Source organism: Crocodylus siamensis, chromosome 1 (assembly GCF_052110815.1).
Source record: "Crocodylus siamensis isolate JL-2025a chromosome 1, ASM5211081v1, whole genome shotgun sequence".
Taxonomy (NCBI): domain Eukaryota; kingdom Metazoa; phylum Chordata; order Crocodylia; family Crocodylidae; genus Crocodylus; species Crocodylus siamensis.
The window spans coordinates 273551483-273569110 of record NC_143395.1 but is presented as its reverse complement, the minus strand read 5'-3'; the positions used below and the strand labels follow the sequence as shown (position 1 = coordinate 273569110).

The window sequence follows — 17628 nt, the reverse complement described above, 5'->3', positions numbered from 1 at the left end:
AGCCTGCCAAGTTTCAAGATCAGTGCAGGGGTTTGGAGGTAACAGCACCCCAAATTCTTGATACCAAACTCATGTCACATCTAGGCATTACAACATAGCAGGGTGAAAATTGCAGGGTGGTAGCTCTTACTGAGGACACAAAACCTGCCAAGTTTCAAGGAGATGGGTGCAGGGGTTTGGGGAAAAACTGCACCTCAATCTGCGGACAAGTAAAACTGATGCCATGGGTGCTTGTGGGACTGACTGTCTCTGGCTTGGGGCGGGGAGGGGAGACACTACTGCAGGCCTGGCTGCTAAGCTACTGTGTTACCAGTTACCAATGAATCAATCATGATTCACTCGGGGGACCAGGGACTCAGGGACCAGCTCAATACACAGGACCTAGCTACATAACGACTTAACGAGCATCTATTAGCACCTACAAAACCAGATTGAGAGGAAGGAATAGAGACAGTCTTGGCACGACTTTTGCCTGTCAGCAGCTAGGGGTGCAGGGCCCCAGAACTCCCCTGCACTGATCTTCTTGACAGCTGGCAGGCTTTGTGGCCGCAACAGGGGCTTCTATACATGCAGCTGTCACCCTGCTGCACCTGAACACAGGATCACCCATGGCGCGAGTTTTGCTTGTCCGCAGCTTGAGGTGCAGTTCCCCCCAAACCCCTGCACCTATCTCCTTGAAACGTGACTGGCTTTGTGGCCACAGTAAGAGCTACCTGCAGTTTTCGTCCCCCTGTGTTGTAACACACAGCCGTGACATGAGTTTGGCTTTCAAGAATATGGGGTACAGTGCCCTCCAAGCCCCTGCACCAATCTTCTGAAACTTGGCAGGTTTCACGCTTTCAGCAGAGGCTACCATACCTGCAAGTTTCATCCAAATCGGACATAAAAAGTTATAGATATTTCTTTGATACCCCATTATACCCCATGGCTGGATCTCCGTGGCAGCTCCAAAGCTTCAGAGCTGCTTCGGCCGGATCGAGGCAGAAACCCAGTCTGGAGCTCCGATCGGATCGCGGCCATACAAAGTGGCTGGATCCAAAGCCGGATCAGATTGCTGCCAACTCGCACAGGTTTACTGAGTATCTTTCTAAGTCCATTTAGTGAACTACAAATTCTTCTTTGACTGGAGTGCGGTTAGCAACGTACAGCTTGCAGGGCTGTGAGGACAGTGCAGGACTTGGCCTGTGCAGCTGCCAGGAGCCACAGCAGGTGACTATGGCTGGACTGGTGGTAGTGCAGGCTAGGTTGGAAGGGGCCCATGCTCAGAGCTAAGCTCTGGTCAAGTGGCCCCTGCTCCAAAAGGCTACTAACTAGTGGATACTGCAGTGGGTGAACAGGTCTATGAAGAAGCATTCTGGAGCATGATTTATCTTTGCAAGTGTTTTTCCAAAGAGCACATAGGCTACATCAGGTCTGCATGAAAGTTACCTGTTGGTTTCTTGTTTAACTTTGCCTAATTCCAAGCTAAGCTGCCGTTGCTTTGAGTCATGGTATGCCACAGAACTGATCATGCTCACTCCAGATGCAACAGCTGGCTCGTTTCCATTTTGTTCAGCTGGCTGGTAGTTATTCTCCACTTCCTCTCCATCTTTGTCCACACCTTCAGTCTCTGAGGCTGGCTCAAAGTGAGCTCGAAGCTCTGCACAAAACAATGAGAAAGTCACTACAGTAACACTATTCAATAAACATCATTGGACAGCAAGACCACTTCCAGGCATTTTTCAGTCCCTAAAAGTAGCACACTTCCCTGTTAATGAAAAATGCTGGCACAGTTCACTAAAGGGGATTTTTATCCTGAAAGTTTCCAAATGGAATGTACTTTACAATACTATTTATTGGGACAGAGACCAGAAATGCGGGGTGCAATGTAATAGCATGAGATTTAAATACTTTGCCCAGTCTCTTATGTTAATCAGACCACAGACTTTATGACATCAATTCCAAAAAGGATTAGAAAGAGTGGCACTACTAGCTTACATGTAAACAGGTCTCTATCCTACAGAATTTATGATCTTCTTATAGACTGGGAGATATACCTGTGACACAGCAGAATTAATGAATACTTCGAGCCAGTTGCATGCCCTCACAATACTGTGTATAAAATGGTGGGGGGAGGAGAGTTGTAGAAACCACCTTCGTCCTGCCGTCTAATGTAGGGGTAAGTTATTGCCTAATTCCAGAAGCTTTTAGATTTAGGTTTTCCCCACCACAGACAGTCACACAAAAATGAGTAAAATCTTTTCCTTCTGCAGAATCTAAGTCAGTAGCAATATACAACGTGGTAGTTGCAGGTTGCCATCCACGAGGCCGAAGAAAAATCACCCAAGTTTCTATTTCCTCTCTACAAAAAGATCCAAAACAAGATGGATTCATCAGCTGGAAAAAGTGCATTTGTTTGTGATGACCAGTGCCTGGACCTGTTCCATTCAGAGAACAGTTCTGGGAGGTTGAAATTTACCTGGAATAAGAATAGTGACTGCGGCTTGGACTGCTCGGCGAATTATATTATCCATTGCAAACATCCAATGAGGCCTAATTAAATGATTCCTTAGTACCTTGTTCACCTACAAATACAGAAACAAACCAACAACCAGAACCTTTACACCACAGACAATGCTTACCTTTAAAAATTCAGATCCAATGTTGAAAAGGAGGAGCAATCTTTACTGTATTAGTTCAGTCCTGCTCTCCCCGCCCCCGCCCCCTTGTCTCAGCCCCCAGCAGCCCACCAGGCTGTTTGAGGTGGGGTCATTCTATAGCCCTCTTGTTGGACCTGGGCCATGGAAGAATTCAAACTCCACTGGATTAGAGGAAAAAAGAAAAAGCACAGAAGCAAGCCTAGTGCTTAGGGCAGCTGATTAGCCAGAAGGTAGTCTAGGTTTGGGAGTATTCCCAATAACATCTGTATTTTATCCAGCTGCTATTTAATTCTAAATACATAAATAAGCCACCACCCTTGGAAGTCTGACTGTCACATGAGCTCTCGCACTTGGGAAAGTGTGTTAACCACTACAATCCTCTTCTCCTTTCTGCAGTTTAAAAAAAAGTAGCACTGCACTTTCATCTTGCAGGGAGTCCAGTCCCATCAGTGTGCATTAAGCATGGTCTCAGGAAGCCTAATAAATTGAGCCCCACCAGGGAAGACATGGGGTAGGAGTAAGCTGGGGTCATAGCTCCTTGGATTGGGGCATTTAGAGGCATGTGAATAGGTGGACCTCAAGATGCTCAAGGAACCTGAAAGTGAAATGGGGGAGGTGGGAGGTGAGTTCAGGAGCCTCCAGGCTCAGTCCAGCAGCTGAGCTGGAACAATTTGGACTGCAATTTTCGATACTGGAACTTTAATCTTGCTTTAGAGACCAGGATATTTTTATTGATCTAGACCAAACAGATTAGACTTCACCAGGTTAGAAAGAACATATCCCAAATCTCCCAGGTGATGATAAACCACAGTGCTCTCAGCAGCCTCTAAGGCAGGGCTGTCCAACTTCTAAAGTGTCCAGGAGCTGCATACTGTGCAGGCCACACCGGCAAGGCTGCATTGGTGTGAGCTATGGGTCCCTGTGTATAGGCAGCTATTGCACTGCCTCTCCCCTCACCCCCATGCATGTGGGAAGCCCCCACCTTAACTCCCTCACTGCACTGCACGATAGGCTTCACATACGCTGTGGGCTCAACCTCCCCACTCCCTGGGGCAGCAGCAGCTGAAGCAATGGGGTGAACATCAGCCAGGTAGGAATCCCCAGACACTGACCCTTGTGGGCTGCATACAGCCCACCAGCTGGACAGCCCTGCTCTAAGGTATCTGACATTCAGCATTTCTAGCATTGCTAAATGATACAAGACTAAAGATGTGGCATCCATTTATAAAGTGCAAGCTGGCTGAACTCTCTCCAGTACCTGAGCTGATAAATAGTCTAGAGGGTTTGCAGATGAAGGAAAAGTGACAAAAGAGATGCTATGAAGAGATGAGATCATAGTTCATAATGATCCCTTATGCCTGAGTGCAAAGTTCCATCTAGCGCTGCTGAAAAGGAAAGAACTCTGGCAGAGGGGATGACACTCAGGTCTCTCTTTATGCAAGGGTTGTATTTCAAAAATCCCTAACGTAAAGTGAATTCACATAAAGCAAATCCATTATTACATGTAATTAAGAGGGATACATACCAGCCTCACTCTACTGCTCCCCCCAAACAATGACAAATTCAAACAGCAATCACACAATACAATAACTGCAGCGCAGAGTGACTGCGAGCTCTGAGCTGCAAGCAGCGGCACGTGCAGGGGGTGCATCGCCAGGGCAGCGCAGGGCAGGCTGAAGAGGCACCCGGGGGAGGGAAGGAGGGTGGCAGGGAACGCCGGCTGCTCGCTGCTCCTGCTCTGCCTGCGCAGAGAGGCTATGAGCTTCCTGCTGCACCAAGTCATGCTCGCTGGGCTGCGGAGGCACCTGGGACAGGGAAACAGGGAACAGCAGGGCTGTGCGGAGAAGGCGCTCACCCTGTGCTGCAAGCAGTGGCTTATGCAGCGGGCGCATCGCCAAGGCAGCACAGAGCAAGCAACTTCTCTGTGCAACCTCACTGTTCCCTGCCCCTGAGCCCCTACAGCCCAGCGGGAATGACCAAATGCAGCCTCCCCGTGCAGCCCCGCTGTTCCCAGCCACACCAGGTCACACCTGCCAGGCTGGAGGCACCTGGGGCAAGGAAGTAGGGCAGCAGGGAATGGCAGCTGCTCCTCCTGTTCTGCTCTGGGGATGCGCCTCCTGTGCCTGCTGCTCTTTGAGGGGTGCAGCCCCACACCACAGGAGGCACGTGGCCAGGGCAGCGGGGTGCGGGGGCCTGGGACCAGGCAGGGAGAGGAGACGGGCCAGGCCCAGGATTGGGGTCAGGACCCACTGCATCCATCCCTTCCTCTTGGAAGTGTGCACAGCAGTGGGGAGCTAGCCCTCCCCCTTTGCCAACAAGCCACCAGAAGCTCCATCCTGTGACCCGCCAGGATGTGACTACACACTGCAGTCCCAGGCACCAAGCACCCCCCGGCTGGACAGCAGCCCCAGCCCTGCCCAGCTCCCTCCCTACAGGGGCCTCTCCCCACGACTTACCTGCTGGAGCTGCCTTCAAGGCTACTTGGGGCCACGTGCATGTACTGTACATGCACATGGAGCCCCCTGTCTCCACCTTCCTTCTGCTTCCTCCCAACTCTGCCAGCCTGCAGGGGGCTCATTGCTGGCCAACTTCTCATAAGATCAGATTTTTCTCACACAAAGCAAATTTCTGGTATAAATAAGGTCATCGCATATAAACAAATTCGCGCAAAATGAATTCACATAAAGCGAGACCCGAGTATATATGGTTTGCTTTGGAGAATTTGATTATTTTTTACAGAGAAGTTGGTAAGTAGGCTTCAGTCAAAGTGGCCATGGAGCCAAGTACTCATGTATTTGAATAAAAAAGATAATTACATGAAATTTCAAGGGATCATTTGTCTTGTGCTTAGAGTAGGCAGCCAGCTTTAGGAGGGATCATCAGGGGCTTTCAGTGGTAATGGATACAATACTGCTGTTACTGCCACTCTACGTACCAAACTTCAAGCACTGATGACCTTGGCCCTTTGGGGAAGCCCATACTTCAAGAGCTCCAGGTAGTGTTCAGTAAGCTACAGGCAGCTATAGCCACTGTGTCAACAGAAGCCACCTAGCATCAGTGGCTGAACATAGCAGCACTGCACTCCTTCCCTCTCATCCATAGCCATGGTCTCCATGGCACCTCCAAAAAATCCTTGTCTGGCACACATGCCCATAGGGAACCAGGGCTGGAGAATGGCTGTGCAGAGGAAAGCATTAAGAACAAGCAGAGGTGGAAGCAAGGAAAATAAGGCATTGTGGGGAAAGCACAGGGAATTAGCCTCTGGGTATAGGAAGGGAAGTAGTGAGGTGTTGTTTCTCAGACGGGGAATTTTCTCTTCCCTCTATTTCTAGGTTCTGTAATGGACATAGGACTTACTGCATCCTGAAAACCAAACAGAACCAGGTGAATCTGGTTGATGGAAGTGCTGTCAAAGTCCAAATCCATTTTCAGCTTGGATATAGTGGAGGCCATCACTCTGTGCTCTGGAGAGTGTATGAAGTCCCTTAAAATCCCAATGATCTGCTTGATATGAGGGACTGACAGCTGCAGCTCTTCAGAACTCTGGAGAAAAGGGATTGAATGCATGATGCTGAGGCACCCAGGTGCAAATACATCCCATGCAATAAGAACCATATTGTTTGAAACCAGTAACTCCCAGGATTACAATGAAAAACCGGCTCATATTTCTCAGACAACCGCATCAGAATTTCAACCCCTACTTAATTTTCACTGTACCCTCTGCTCTTTTTAAACCTTCACAGGAACTGTAATGGTTACTTCTGGAAAATAAAAACCTGGTGCTAGTGGCTGTCACAGGAGAGAGAGAGATTTCTACAGGTTCAGGCAATGAAATGAGAAAGGGTTAGTAATTGCTTAGCCAGTGCCCTCTATCTTTGCTTCCCTATATGTACTTTGAGCAGCTGGCAACACCCAGGTGTGTCCATACACAAGATGGGCTCACTTGCTTTACATTTAGTAGAATTACAAGGAATGCAGACCTTTGCCATTAGTGACTTGTGAAAAATTAAAGAGTTTTAAGAGTTTATTAAATAAAGGATTTCCCCTAAGTCACCACATGGAAAACTGGTATCAGTGGCAAGGATCGAGTTAATCACAAAACTATATTTATTTCTGTTTCCAACTTTGCTGCCCCCACTCCAATTAGCTTTCCTGAAATTTTCACCAATTTACGGTAGCAGCACTAGAGGGCAACTCCTCCATACCCACAGTCAATACTGTCTTGCATGCTTACACTAGCCAGTGAGGCAGAAGGCAGAGAGTTCATTAGATTCCAGGCATCCCATCTGCTAACCTTTTCTTTTTTTCTTTTTTCTTTGGGGGGGGGCAGGGAGGGAGGGGGAATTTGGCTCTATTTGAGGACAATTTCTATTTTCAATTTGACTATAAAAAGTCGTAGTGCCAGTGCATCCACCACTCAGCACCCTGCCTGAATTCAGTGTAGCTTCTCTACTAATAAGCAGATAATTTTCTAAAGAGAAAATGCATCTGAAATCAGGAAAGCTGCACTGACCGGGCTAAATGTATAAAATTGTTTTAAAAGAGTCTATATTTATAAGTCTATTAAGTGAAAAGAATGTTAAACCAATTCATTCACCACCATTTTTCTTGTTATTGCATGGTTTGTTTGGTTTTTCTATATTTTTTTAATAGGAGACATTGTTTTGGATTTCTTGATTCATCTCTGGTGAATACACAGCTCCAAACACACCATTTCTTATGTTACTAGTAGTACTACTACTCCACCAAGAGGAGTCCATGCCAATGGATGTGGAAGCCCTTGGACACAACAAAGCTGGTGCAACTTTAAGTCAGCAGGGTACCACACCTTGACTATAACATGCCTAATATCCACGGTGCTAACAGGACTTAAAGACACAGAATTTGTGGGGATAACTTTGTATCTACCAGGTATTGTGCTCCACAGAGAAGTGGCACAGAAGCTAAAGCACAACCTAATAGTTTTCACTCAGTTTGTGGTCTGATGAAAGGATTCTTTCCTTCCAGCACCTGCAGTTCACAGCCTGGCTGCTCAAAAAGGATTTGTCCCTAAGGAAAAGACCTTTAGTTCTTCCAGTATTTTCCAAACATCTGGTGTTCAGCTGTGATTTACATGTTGCTTCAGAAGATGGCACTCTTCCCTTTAGTAGAGCACCACAGCAATGTCCTAGTATTATGTTAGGGACCCTTGAATCATCTTTTTTTGCTTCTCACACAAGTAAGGGTATTAAGCTCTGTTTTCCTGGCCAGTTGCCATTGCTGCCTACCACTTCATGTGCTCTAAATGGATAAAGCATTTGCCATGAAAATTATGCTAAAATGCTACAGCTGTCCATAACACTTCAGGCAAGATGGCTCTCTGTACAGGCTGGCACTGCTGCTTACATTTTTATCTATTTCTCCAGATAAAAGGTTCCCCCTAAAAATCAACACTATGCTTCGGGGTTTTAGTGCACATGGTGCATAAAGACAAAGCCATGCAAGGTGGTGTGTTCCCATTTACTTCAAGGAGGAACGCTCCAGAAATAACATCAAACATAAGGGGGGTTTTGTATGCATATTTCAATGTAAAAATCATATCAGAAAAACAGGGGAAAATAAAACCAGACAAATACACTAAATGCATTTTACCAAGCTGCTAGCTTGCTGCAGAAAAGATGATGTTTCTCTTTAATATTTTGAACTTATACAGATATCTTATACCTCTGGACTCAGTTCTCAAAAATTCATATCAGCCTTTCATCTTACCAGAGCATGTGCTCTGAAACTGTATAACTCCATAGCTCAGCACTTTATTTCTCTCTCATAAGAGATGAGTCCAAATCAAACTGGACATTGTACTCTATAACCTGATGAACTGAAACCTGGATCTTGTAAAAAAAGCCCCTATCTTTAGTCTGAGTCAAATGTGAGCTGTAGAAGGAGATCCCCAGTATTTTGAGGATTAATATTTTCTTTGGCAAAAAGTCAGACTTGTAACAAGAGGTTTGTTTTTTTCCTGTTCGACTCTCATCAATCTAAGATAACATACCATAACAGAGCTCAAGCACATGCTACATTTTCAGGTCCCCAGTGACTGGGGCACATCCACATACGCAAGCATGTTCCCTGTTTAAAAATTGCAAATTCTCAAATAAAAATAAATCCCAAATTCACTCTTTAAAATACCCAGGTGAAAAAACAATATCTATATCTATATCTATATATGAGAAAGAGAGAGAGACATCAGTTGGGTTATGTTTTATTGATATATTTACAATGTTAAAGCAATTTGGAAGCTGATTGGTGCCTTTATCATCACAATAAAATAAATTCTAAATATCTACATGCTTTGGTGTTTGCTTTTAGCTTATCATAGAAAAATCAGAGCTCTCCTGATCCCTTTGCTAACCAGGATGTGGGGACAGCTGCCCTTACAGCCACAGCTCCTGCCAGCACGTCCCATCCTGTCTGGCAGCTAGGCACACAGGGTGCAAGAGGTGGGGATGGTGTGGGGTTTGCAGGAGGGGGGTGAGAAGGGGTGTGGTGTTCTCGGTTGGATGCGTGCATGTGGGGGGCTGTGGGTGGATGTGTTGGGGGTGCGGGTATAGAGGGGATGTGGGAGGTGAGGTGGGTTGGGGTTTGTACAGGAGCCGCCACACACCCACCCCTCTACCCACTCCCTGTGGCAAACAGCCCCCAGTGCTGGCAGCAGCAACCAGCTTGGCTGTCAGGGCCATGGCTCACTGCAGGCACAGCCCTGTGGTGGCGCACAACCACCTGACCCAGGATCTGCACATGGCAAACACAGTCAGCCCAACCTGGCCTGCCTCACTAATGCATGCCTTTGGACAGAAGCTGTGGGTGGTGGCAGGAAGATTCCCAGTCCTGTCCATAGGCACATGCTAGTGGAGCAGGCCAGGCTGGCTGCATTCACCATGTGCAAACCCCAGGTCAGGTGGCAGTGCACTGCTGCAGGGCTGTGCCTGCAGTGGGTCATAGCCCCAGTGGTCCAGCTGGCTGCTGCTGCCAGTGCCGGGGACTATGTACTGCATGGGGTCAGGAGGGTGGAGGTGTGGCAGCCCCCCCTCAAATCCTCCCAACAAGCTCTACACCCACAAACCCCCCACAACCACCCTCACACCCCACAACCCCGCCATTCCCCACACCCACAACCCCCCCCAGAAACCACACAGTTTCTCCCCCACCCCCAAGTCCCTGTTACCTGGGCCAGCACCTAGGTCTTGGTCACTGCTGCAGCTTTGCCCTGCTCCTGTTTGCTCCAGCACACTGAGGCAGCATGCAGGAGCAGCAGGGCATGAGGCAGGCATAGAGGCACTCTGGCCAGGTGCCAGAGTCTCTCTCTGGAGGACCATCACAAAAGGGTACCGGCATACACTCGGAATGTGGCAAAAACAAAGTGCAGAAAAAATGTCATGCTGAAAGCAGCTTCACACGTTGATCACTACAGAAAACTGCCATACGCTACCGCATTTTTAAGTTTCTTTTCTAAACACAAAAAGAAGTGTTAAAATATGAATACCTGTGTGATACACTCCTGCAAATTTGAAGCAACTTTATTCTGTTCCTCTTTAAGAATTTTATAGAGAATTGCCCGGCGCTCACTGTCCTTTCTTAGAAGAAAGAGCCCAGAATCTTTATCTTCAAGGGAGGAGGAAGCACTTCGATCTTCTGACACAGAGCTTTCATCAGGAACACTGAATCAGTGAGAAAACAAGATAAGGATGACATAACTAATTGTTACAACTGAAAAAAAAAAAATCAGACATGGGTAGGGCTATTTATGTAGATGAATACATAATGATTCATTATTATCTGTTCTTATTTCACTGCCCCTGTAATTTTAATTCCACCGTTATTGTTAATGACTGTTCACAGCCTCAGCTACTGTAAATCAATGGAACTCTGCTAATTTATTCCATCTCAAGAGTCTGGCCTTGTATGAGGCGGCAAATGAGTCAGTGTCAAGAATGGGGGAATGTTATTTGGGGGGAGTATGTAGTGGGGTGTTCATTATTCATTGTGTACGTCATTCTGGCCACATAAATTCAGATTGAAAATGACGCATTCCATGTTCACTTCTCAGGGCACCTGCCTTTTAACCTAGTGAAGTTGCTTTTATGGTTTTTCCTATCCATTCAGTAATTGTATCTATCCATACTCGCCTTGGTTGGCCTCTTTTCTGCTTCTGTTCACTCTTCTTTTAAGTGTTGTGTTGACCAGACTAGGATGTTTCATACTGTGGCCAAACCAACTCAAGTTTTGCTTGAGTTCTTCTTAATGTCAAGGAGGGTTTAATATTTTCCTGCAGCAGCAGCAAGGTCATTTATCATCAATTGATTTTCACCTATTAGCAGTATATGGTATCTTAAAAGTCATTTACAACACATCATTTTAAATGCTTTTAACCATCTTTCTAAAACGACTTGCAGGGGCCAACTTGCATAAACATACAAGTGTAGACTGTTATAAAGATGGATTTTTGCTTTAGAAATGGAAATATTACTCACCTTAAACATCTTGAACAGATTTCCCAATGGTGCTGTTGCTACTGCAACTCCTGTCTTTTCATCCTAGTCTGATGTACAATCTTGTGACAGTGGCTCCAAAGTACTTAGCCATGGACATGACCTTCCTTTCACCCACACTGATTTCCATTTCTTAAAATGTTTCCATAGCATCTAATCTCTGTTAATTCTGACAGTTCCTTACTAATCCCACTAAGAAACCTATGCCATATGCCAATCTAAGATTAGGTGTTTTTTCATCTCCAAATGAGACTGAATATTCAAAGCCTGAAGCAGAGTTGGAGAAAGAGGGAAGCATCCCTGCCTGACACCAATGCTAATCTTAAATTCTTCCATTGAAGTACACTTCCAAAACTCTATTGTTGTAGAGTAATTTGATGGTTTTAATAATCCCTGGACTAATACTATGATTTGCCATAATTACCCATAGAGCTTCAAGCCAAAAAATATTTTTTAAATAATAAAATCTATAAAGTTTTGATTTTTCAAAATATTCTAAAATTACAAGTGTTCTCAGTCATACCACAATCCCTTCAGGAACCTGACTGTTCGAGCTACTTTCTATCTGCAATTTCAAATGACTCAACAAGATGTGTAACTGTACTTGGCTCAGGTGAGTAATGAACCTTACAGTTTTGCAATTACTCCTCTCTCACAAGACTCCTATTGATTCCGTACATTGCTCGGGGCGATTTCCAGTCTGACGTGTACTATCATAGGTCTTAGGAAGATCTTATCCAGACCTCTCCTCCTTGCTTTACTAATCCAGCTGGGATGCTGTTCTCTCCTGGAGTTTTTTTCTGGTTTTAGACATTTGAATTGCTGCCTCAATTTTAGCCCTATGGATTGGTGGCTCATCCTCCTTCTCACATTGATTGTTATTGATATGCTTGATGAGTACATTTGGACCAACATTAATTTTGCAATTATAGATGTCCAGCCTTGCCCTTAATTATTATTGTTCTGGCCTGTTGACTACTTCCCTAGCTTTTTTGTGACTTCAATGCAGTTCTCAATATTATTCTTAAAAGCATTTTCTCGGATGGAAAACCAATATCAGTAGGTCGAGTTTTCTTTTGCCTCTCTAACATTTGTTCTTATTTCTTGATTCATTAGTTGGTATTCCAGACAAGGCTTATGCCTTTATTAATCAATGCCTGTTTGATCTTCCTTTGGCTCCCTCTTTGTAGAAATCTCATTTCAGTTTTCGGCTAAGCCACCAGTAATGTCTAGAACAGGACTGTTCAGCTTCTGAATGGCTGGGTAACTCAGCCACATGCCACGTGGGCTGCAGACCTCCTGGGCAATATGCTGTACAAATCACGTCATGCTGGGTGATGCCCTCCCACCCAACCACTACACCATGCTGGCACCTTCATGCTGATGGCATCCCACGCCACAACACCATGTTACCTGGGCCCCCTCCTTCCTGTGTAACCCCTCAACCAGTGTGACACTGGTACCCCTGCTCTGTGTGGGGTCTCTGAGTCCATTGAGCACCCCAGCCATGGGTTCTCTCAGCCCCATGGGTTGTGCTGCCTATCCCTACAGACAGGGACAAGAAGTAGAAGCTGGAAGAGGAAGGGAGAGCCTAAAGACTTTGGCAGAGACAGGAAGAGAGCAATGTGGGGAGCACCACCTGGATTGGAAGCCCAAGGGCTGCAAGTTAACCCTCTTGAGGCTCACAGGCCACCAGTTGGACAGCCCTGCTCTATAAGGATGAGGGGAACAAATTCTTCTCCTAATCGGTCTTGGAATTCTTCTTGGATCCATAGATTTGAAAGCTGAATATTGAGATCATGCTTATTTCTGAGAGCTCTTAATTCCTTCTTCAATATTTAAATCAGCTGGTATTTTTAGGAAGCAACAGATTTAACTATTGAGGACATCTGACTATTAATTATGTGCACAAATTACTTCCTAACTATGATGGTGGTTAAGCACTGGAATGGATGACTCAAGAGATGCTGTGGAACCTCCATCTGTCATGAACCCACACACAAGCAGGGCTAATTCGTGAGTTTAGAGTGTATCATGCACAGATATTTTCCCAAATTAGATTTTAGTAATGTAGTGTTTGGTCTCTATTTGAAGTCAATGTTAAATGGCAAAACAACAGTTAAAACTTAGGAATGCCCAAGACAGTCAAAATATATTCATATTTCAGAGAAACCCAGGCTGGAAAAATGCAAATTCATCTGTGAGGCCAGGTAGAGATATTATACTTTTACCAGTGTAAGTGATTGGAAACCAGTCTATATGCCCATAACAGAACAGAAGTTTGGCACACACAGACTGGTTTAAACATGGCAGAACCCAGTCTAAGATTTCCCCACCCTACCAAAGGGCAAATGTACATTCTGTTCGCTACCAATCTAAACCACATTGCTTACAAAAAACCATGCAATTTTGATCAATTCTGCCACGGGCTTTTTGAATTCTGTACCCAGCCTGAAAGCCCACAGTTGGGATGGCTATGCGTATCAGGCAACCACAACGATGGCATAACTCAATCTGTTGCTGGAGAAAGTGCCAATCCCCAAATAAATGTTGGCTACATTTCAAGGGGGAAACCTTCAGCAAAGGGAGTCCGTTCTCAGAAGACCAACACCTGGAAGGATTGATATTTTTCACCCTTGAACTGAATGAGAGAAAGTTTGTATCTCTCTTGAATAACTGACAGCCAAGGAAAGTACAGGTAGGAGTTTATCTTTCTGAAAGGAACTATTTCAACATGTCCTAACTTATATGTATAACTGCAACTTGGGAATATCACTTGGCCTGACAGCCAGATGCATATCTGGGGGAAGGATAGGATACACTTGTTCCCTGAGAATTTAATAGAAAATCAGCATAGGATACACTTGCTCCCTGAAAATCTAATGGAAAAATAGAGATGAACGGATGGTCTGGGTGAGAGCCCTAGGCCTCGAGTTATTTTGTCCCCAACTGGTAGAAGCTGGGATTTCAACCTGAGAAGCTATTTGCAAGAAATCTGTCAGGAGAGAGTAGAACATTTCTCTGGACAGGGAGAGGTGTTGCTCTTTTTGAAAGAAATGCAGTAAGAAATTTCTTTAGTAAGCATTTTATGGCTTTTCTTCTTGTGTTCTGTCTACAAAATACAGGTGCTTGCTTATGTGATTTATCTTGCTTGTTGTAATAGATCCTTTTGACATTTTATTTACCTTACTGATTGTCTGTAGTAAAGGTGATTTTCAGAGCAACTGACAATTCCAGGCTTGCCTCCTTTGCGGTAGAGGGGACCTATAAATTTAATATAAACCCTGTGGTTATGTCCAAGGATCCTGGTTTTCTCTGAAAAAAAAAAATCCACAATTTTCAGGTGAAAAAAAGTAACCCCAAATCCACATTTTTCCATGATTAAAATGAAATGCCACTAATACATATCTATCTATCTATAGATATAGATCTATATCTATATATACATATAGATCTACAGATACAAATAGATATATCTATTTATCGATATCAATACATATACTGACATACAGTAATGGTGTTTTATTATGATCATGGAAAAATGTGGATTTTGGGTTACCTTTTTTAACCCAAAAATCAAGGATTCCTTTTTTTTCAAATCAGAGAAAACTAGGATCCCTGGTTACGTCTCAGAATTTTGCAGCACTTCTGCTGGAGCTGCAAGACCTGGATTAAGACAGGTGGAACTAAAGTTTATGGAAATAAGAAGTTATGCCAAGGGCGAATCTTAGTGTATTCTCAGTAGTATAGTAGAGACATGGAGCTGATGGACATCCTGATAATAAACAAACAGTATCTTTGCACATCTTTAAGAGCAGCTTAGACAAAAATGTGGCTGGGATGGCTTAGACAGGGATGATCCTACCCTGAGCTACGGTTTGGACTAGTCTACCTCTTGAGGTCCCCTTCAGACCAATTTTTCTATTATTTCACTTTAGTTTAAAGTCAGAGTGAATCAAACAGGTGTATATATAGAGGTCATGTTAAAAAACATATGGAGGTCATGCTGAATGCAATTAGACAGCTTTACCTCAATAGGTTGGAAATGTGATGCTTTGTCTGAATCTCTGAAACAGATCGCTTTGTCTTTTCAAAGAACATGTCATGCTGTACATCAGAATCTGGTGAAACAGACCCATGTTCACTGCTGCTACTTCCAGCCTGTTCCCCAGCGACTTGCACTGGGAGAGATACACTGCGATTATAATCTATAAAAGACAAAGAAAACAAGCCAAGTATGTATCATTAAAGCATATAATACAACTGTTTGAACAGACAGTGTTTTAAAAACTGCAGTATGCAAACACAGTAAATGACATAGAGCCCTCAGCCGGCAAGGAGCTTAAGAGAGGTAATTGATTACCCTGGTTATGTCTACATGAGACACTTAACTTTGTACTAGCACAATTTACTGCAAAATAAGCATGTGTGTCTACACATGCACACGTTTACTTCGCCTGCAAATGCAAGTAGCAAATTTACTCAGGATTAATAAAGGCACTGTAGTACTCATGTAGACATGTTACTGGGGGCAAAATCTGCTCCCAGTCAGCTCTCCAACAACTCCCTGCCCTCAGAAGGTGGGCAGTCTCCACTGTAGGAGCCTTGGCAGAGACTATATTCCCCTGCCCCAGCAGGAGGAAACTCCAAGCCCCCTTCTCCAAGATCATGATCTGGCAGCAGGAGCTGGGAGACCCTTATCTCCTAGCAGCAGCTCCACAACCACAGAGCCCCTGCTGGAAGACCCTTATCCCCCAGCCGGAGCTCTGTGGTTGCAGGGCTTGGGCTGGGAGATGCTTATCTTCCTGCCCAAGCTCTACAGTTGCGGGGTTCTGGTTGGGAGACTATTATTTCCCAGCCCAAGAGACTCAGGCTGGGAGATAAGGGTCTCCCAGACCAAGCCCTGAAACTACAGAGCTCGTGCTGGGAAATAAAGGTCTCCCAGCCTAAGCCTGACAACTGCAGAGTCAGTGCTGGGAGCAAGGAAACCTGTTCTCCATCCAGCTCCATGAGTGCGGAGCTGGGGAAAGGAGAACAGGCTGGGGAGTTTGTTTCCCCCCCAGTACCATGCTCTGAAGAAGCTTCCCAGCCCCTACCCTGCATGCACAGGTGGGGACAATGTCCGCCTGCCTTGGCAGCAGGGAACTTCAAGCCCCCACTCCCCAATCACAATTGTGAAGCAAGGACTAGGAGGTTGTTTCCAGTCCCCACGCTGCAACCACAGAGCTGGGGTGGGGAATAGGCTGGGAGCTTGTTCCCAGCCCCTGCTCAATGATCTCAATTGTAAATCACAGAAGAGGGCCTGGGAGCTCCCTCCATGGGCTCAGTTCCCCACCAGCAGGGACCTGGAGCTGGTTGGGACCTGCCCCTAACCAGTACAGCTTCCAGCCAACCCCAGGCTGCACAGGGAAGCACATGCAGCCTGGAGGTGGCCGCAGGGGCAATTGGAGGGCTGCAGGGAACTGGTAACAAATCTTCTTCCTAATCCCTGCATGTGTAGACACTACCCAAAATCCCTAACTGCTGTATCTTACTGCACAGTAAATATAGGCTGGATTCTCTGTGTACCAAAGAATCGAGTAAGTATCTTTCTCCAATGATATAACAATAAGCACCCAGTGCATTCTTGAGTATTATAAGAATGAAAATTGAAATGTTTAACTTGATTAACTGCACCCAAAGACAGATGAAAGTAATGTGGCAGTAATTTTAATAACATTAGACATGGTTTAATGCCATACCTCCATGTGCAGACACTCCACGCAACTGAACCAAAAAGAGAATTTTTTATGAGGATGAAGCTGTGACAGATAAAGACCAAACAGCATCACTGGCTAAGAGTTTAAAATCGCTACTGAAATAAAATTGCACCAAAGAGTATGTGGCCATTTAAAGATCCCTGCCCAGAGAAGTAGGTCACTGCCTGCTGGCTAGCTGCTGCAAAGATGTATTTGCAGACAGCTCTATTTGGAAGACAATCTGCTGGCTGACATTCTACCCATTTATCCTTAGAAACATTTGATTGCTCTTTGGCCTTATAGCTATTTGTTTATCTATACTGCCACAAATTGCCAGGTTTTTTGCAAGAGAGGATTACTTGCAAAATACTGGCATGTTCCATATGATTTCTGGTTATGAGTTTAAATTGCCACTGAAATAAAATAACACACATCAACTTGTGGCTCTTCACAGTTCTGTGTATACTGGGTAGGCCTGGTTGGTAAGCCCAGTTCTTTTCACCACCCCAAGAAATTCCCTGTTGTCTTATTGGGCCACTCAGTATAGGTCAGAAGCAGAAATGCCTCTTGCAACAATAGGAGAGAAGGTAAAGCTGCCTGGTATGGAGCAGTTTGCAGTGTGGGAAGGAGAATGACAGGCAATGGCAGAAATTGTTCCCCCTACAAGAGAGTTTCTGCTGGAGTGACCTCCCCCTTTCCCCCCCCATCATTTCTAATCAAAGA

At 45.1% G+C, this 17628-nt stretch overlaps 1 protein-coding gene across 7 annotated transcripts in view; it reads right to left on the bottom strand.

The window, feature by feature from the left end:
- MAP3K15 (mitogen-activated protein kinase kinase kinase 15) overlaps positions 1-17628 on the bottom strand; it is a 135266-nt gene that overhangs the window by 5424 nt on the left and 112214 nt on the right. For 5 of the 7 annotated variants that reach the window (XR_016444157.1, XM_090062613.1, XM_090062622.1 and 2 more), the window contains 5 exons: positions 15198-15375; positions 10162-10336; positions 5997-6182; positions 2459-2564; positions 1429-1639 (listed from right to left, as the gene is read on the bottom strand). Coding sequence is in view for 4 of the 7 variants with exons in the window: in XM_090062613.1 (XP_089918739.1) it covers positions 1429-1639; positions 2459-2564; positions 5997-6182; positions 10162-10336; positions 15198-15375 (856 nt within the window). In the remaining 3 variants the exon portion in view is untranslated. The remainder of the gene's footprint in view (positions 1-1428; positions 1640-2458; positions 2565-5996; positions 6183-10161; positions 10337-15197; positions 15376-17628) is intronic. The other 2 variants (XR_016444159.1, XR_016444158.1) reach the window with 1 other exon arrangement.